The 4,426-nt window shown below is 59.5% G+C and overlaps 1 protein-coding gene across 1 annotated transcript; it reads left to right on the forward strand.

The window, feature by feature from the left end:
• Window positions 1-727: 727 nt before the first annotated feature.
• Window positions 728-3,393, forward strand: LOC103275289 (dedicator of cytokinesis protein 6-like; the record flags this gene model as incomplete). Its single annotated transcript, XM_008072696.1, has 4 exons — window positions 728-871; window positions 949-1,055; window positions 2,503-2,664; window positions 3,126-3,393. Coding segments are annotated over 4 exons (456 nt in total), but the record flags the coding sequence as incomplete, so codon positions are not given.
• Between the last annotated feature and the right edge of the window lie 1,033 nt (window positions 3,394-4,426).

Here is a 4,426-nt window from a genome sequence, read left to right on the forward strand (position 1 = left end):
GAGGGGAGGGCAGAGATGCAGGGACCCCAGGCGTGGGGGGGAGGCAGGACCCCAGGGAGGGGAGGCGGAGGGAGACACAGGGACGTTAGACCCAGAGAGAAGAGGGAAGGGGAGGTAGCTCCTTGATTTCAGACCCAAAAGGGAGGCACAGGGACCCTAGCTCTAGGAAGGCTCAGGGAAGACAGGTGTGGAGACCTCAAGACCAGGAGGAGCCCATGTACCCCAGAACTGGGTTGGGAAGCTATGGGAGCCCCAACCTCCAGCTGCCAATCTGAAACCTTCACCCCCAGAGCCAGGGAGACTTAGGGATCCCAGACCCATAAAGGGGGGCACAAGGACCCCAAATCTAGGAAGGCCCAGGGAGAAAAGCACAGGACTGCAGACCCAGGGTGGAGAGGGAGGGGATCCCAGACCCAGGAAGAGGCCCACGTACTCCAGAACCTGCCCAGACTCAAACCTTCACTTCCAGACCTAGGTAGGCCTGGGAACCTCAGAGGTAGAGCCCACCGACTCCAGGGCATCAGACCTAGCAGACCCCAAGGCTGGACCCCAGCAGACCAAAGCCCCCAGAGCCAGAAGGGACAGCTGGGCCAAGATACCGCAAGCCCAGGGAGGCCAATGCCCCCAGACCCTGTCCGTTGCCCAGATGCTGTACCCCTCTCCGCCCCCAGCAGAACGCCCCCTATTCCTGTTGAGCGCTCCTCCCCACCCCCCTCCAACCCCACAGACAGTGCTGACACCGGTGGAGGTGGCCATCGAGGACATGCAGAAGAAGACCCGAGAGCTGGCCTTTGCCACTGAGCAGGACCCACCGGACGCCAAGATGCTGCAGATGGTTCTGCAGGGCTCCGTGGGGCCCACCGTGAACCAGGCACGGCGGGGGGGATGTGGGCCCTCCGGGTCTCCAGGCGCCACGCAGGTGCACTCATGAGGCTCCTCACCCTGCAGGGTCCCCTGGAGGTGGCCCAGGTGTTTCTGGCAGAGATACCAGAAGACCCCAAGCTCTTCCGGCATCACAACAAGCTTCGGCTCTGCTTCAAGGACTTCTGCAAGAAGTAAGCTCCAAACCCTCCTTACTCGAACCCCTGCTGCCTGGCCTCACCCTGTCTCCCAGTCTCCCTCCCACCTGACTCCCATCGGGTGCCTTCTCCCTTTCTGATCTCCCATTGCGGGTCCCTCTGCCTGCCTGGCCCCACCACATGGGCTCCCCCACATCTGGGTTTTTGTCTGTTTGTTTATTTGGGTTTCTTCTGAGTCAGAGTCTCACTGTGTCACCCAGGCTGGAGTGTGGTGGCACGCTCATGGCCACTGAAGCCTCGACCTGCTGAGTTCGGGTGATTCTTCCACCTCAGCCTTCCAAGTACCTGGAACTACAGGCACACGCCACCACACCCAGCTAATTTTTTATTTACTGTAGAGGTCTCGCCAAGTTGCCTAGGCAGGTCTCGAACCCTTGGGCTCACAATCCTCTAGACTTTGCCTCCCAAAGTGCTGGGATTATAGGTGTGAGCCACCGCGCCCAACCCCCACATCTGTTTTGTGTTTTTTTGTTTTGTTTTGTTTTGTTTTTTTGAGTTGGAGTCTCACTCTGTCCCAGGCTGGAGTGTAGTGGCACGCTCATGGCCACCGCAGCCTCGACCTGCTGGGTTAAGGTGATCATTCCACCTCAGCCTTCCAAGTAGCTGCAACTACGGGCACCCACCACCATGCCTGGCTAATTTTTTTATTAACTGTAGAGATGAGGTCTTACCAAGTTGCCCAGGCTGGGGTCTCGATCCTGTGAGCTCAGGCAATCCTCTCACCTCAGCCTCTCAAAGTGCTGGGATTATAGGTGTCACCTACTGCACCCAGACTTTTTTTGTTTGTTTTAAGACAGGGTCTCACTCTGTTGCCCAGGCTGGACAGAGCATAGTTAACTGCAGCCTCGAATTCCTGGGCTCAAGCAATCTCCTTCCTCAGCCTCCTGATACAGGTGTGTGCCACCATGCCTGGCTAATATTTACACTTTTTTGTAGAAATGGAGTCTTGCAGCAGGGTGCAGTGGCTCACACCTGTAATCCCAGCACTTTGGGAAGCAGAGGCAAGAGGATTGCCTGCACCCATGGGTTTGAGACCAGCCTGGGTAACTTGGCGAGACCTCGTCTCTACAATAAATTTTGAAAAGAGAAAATTAGCCAGGTGTGTTCCTGTGCACCTGTAGTTCTGGCTACTTGGAAGGCTAAGGCGGAAGGATCACCTGAGCCCAGCAGGCCGAGGCTGTGGTCGCTGTGAGCGTGCCACTGCCCTCCAGTTCGGGCGGCAGAGTGAGACACCAACTCAAAAAAAGAAAGAAAGAAAGTCTCACTATGTGGCTCAGGCTGGTCTTGAAGTCCTGGGCTCAAGCGACCCTCCCGCCTCAGCCTCCCAAAGTGCTAGGGTTATGGCCTGAGCCATGGCACCTGGCCCGGCCCTGCCTTCTCTCCTGAGGGCGCGCCCTGAGCCTCTCCTGCCTCCCGCCCGCAGATGTGAGGACGCACTGCGCAAGAACAAGGCCCTGATCGGACCGGACCAGAAGGAGTACCACCGCGAGCTGGAGCGCAATTACTGCCGCCTGCGGGAGGCGCTGCAGCCCCTGCTCACCCAGCGCCTGCCCCAGCTGCTGACACAACCGGCCACCAGCCTCAGGTGCCTCACTTAGACCCCTGGAGAGGGCCCCTGCAGGCAGCCCAGGGCAGACACAGGGAGGGGCTGGCATACACGGCCACAGCCTCGCGTGGGCTTGTGGGTTCCAGCCTGCACGAGGACTGTGTCGTCCAGGCGCAAAAAGGCAGGGCAGGCCCTGGGCAGGCACTTTCCAGGCGTGTGCATTCATCTTTCTGAACCTCAGTTTCCACATCTGTAAAATGTAGGGATAATTCCTAGCTGCCATGGTAGGTTCCAAGGGAGAGTCTGTATATCCCACCACCAAATCTGGATGGATGTGGAGGGAGGCAGGAGAGACCCTGAGGTGGGGAGAGGAGGAGCACCCTGCAGCTGGGGAGGAGGGGGAGGGGGAGGAGAACCAGGACAAGGAGGAGGAGGGTGGGGGAAGCACTGTGAGGTTGTGGGGCCTGCGGCCATGCTGACACCCCCCGTTCCTTCCCCAGGAACTCCCTGAACAGAGCCAGCTTCCGGAAGGCAGACGTCTGAATCCACAGGGCCTGAAGACACTCCCGGAGAAACTAGCCTCCAGGCTGGGCTGTCTGTGCCCTCCTGGTAGTGCACCGCGCTACCCACTGGGTGTGGGGTGACCACACTCCTCGGGCTGGGCCTCCTTCCCTCTGACTCCTCCTGTCCGTGTGCACTGATGCTGCCTCCCTTTTTTAATTTAAATGGTTTTTATAAACAACCCAGGCGTGTGGTGTGTCACCCGGAGCTGTGTTCTGTGCTTGGTCCCCACAGCCTTACAACCTGCACCATCTACACGGACACTGAGACCCCCGTGGGTGTCGGGGACATGGCGGTGACAACACAAATTCCTGCCTGGCGGAGCTGGCCTTCTAGTAGAGGAGCCAACACACAACATCACATGCCCACCAGGAATGATAATACTTTTTTTTTTTGAGTCAGGATCTCACTCTGTCACTCAGGCTGGAGTGCAGTGGCATGGTCACCGCTCACTGCAGCCTCAGCCTCCTGGGCTCAGACTGCCTCAGCCTCCCAAGTAGCTGGAAACAGGCATGCACCACCACACCCTGCTAATTTTTTGATTTATTATAGAGATGAGGTCTGGCCATGTTGCTCAGGCTGGTCTCGAACCCCTGGACTCAGGAAATCCTCCCACCTAGGCTTCCCAAAGTGCTGGGATTACAGGGTGAGCCACCATGCCCAACCAGTAATAATACTTCTTAAGCCCTTGCTGAATGCCTGGCCTGCACTAAAACAGCTTCCAGAAAGATCTCTGCAAGAGGCAGCCACCTGGTGTGAGGGCCGTCTGACCCGTTAGGCCGCTGCCTGATGGTTAGTGAGTCTTTCCCAACATCCACGGCTCAGGGAGGCAGCCCGTTTTGCAGAGGGGAGACTGAGGCACGGAGCACCAAAAAGCGTGGAGGGTCTGGGACTGGAATCCAGGTCTGGCTGGCTCCAGCACCCAGGCCTGTGCCGTCTCCGCCGAAGCAGTCCTCCTCCCGGGTGCCAGGCCTGTGCTGGGCCGCTTCCAGCCTGGGCCGCCTGGGGGAGGGGTGACCTCCCGCCGCCGCCCTCCCGGAGCTGGGCCCCGGCCAGGTCCACCACTCCAGCGGCGCGGCCGTTCCGCTCCCCCCCAGCGCTCCGGAGGCAGCGGGTGGTGGGGCAAGGCCAGCCGAGGGGACACCCCGCCCGGGAACTCGGGAAAGGGGTTGGGGCCGGACACTGGCGCGCGCACGCACCTGCCGCCCAGGTGAGACCGCGCTTCCCCGGCAGACACACA

Source organism: Carlito syrichta, unplaced genomic scaffold (genome assembly GCF_000164805.1).
Source record: "Carlito syrichta isolate Samal-C Ts95f unplaced genomic scaffold, Tarsius_syrichta-2.0.1 Scaffold115597, whole genome shotgun sequence".
Classification (NCBI taxonomy): Eukaryota; Metazoa; Chordata; class Mammalia; order Primates; family Tarsiidae; genus Carlito; species Carlito syrichta.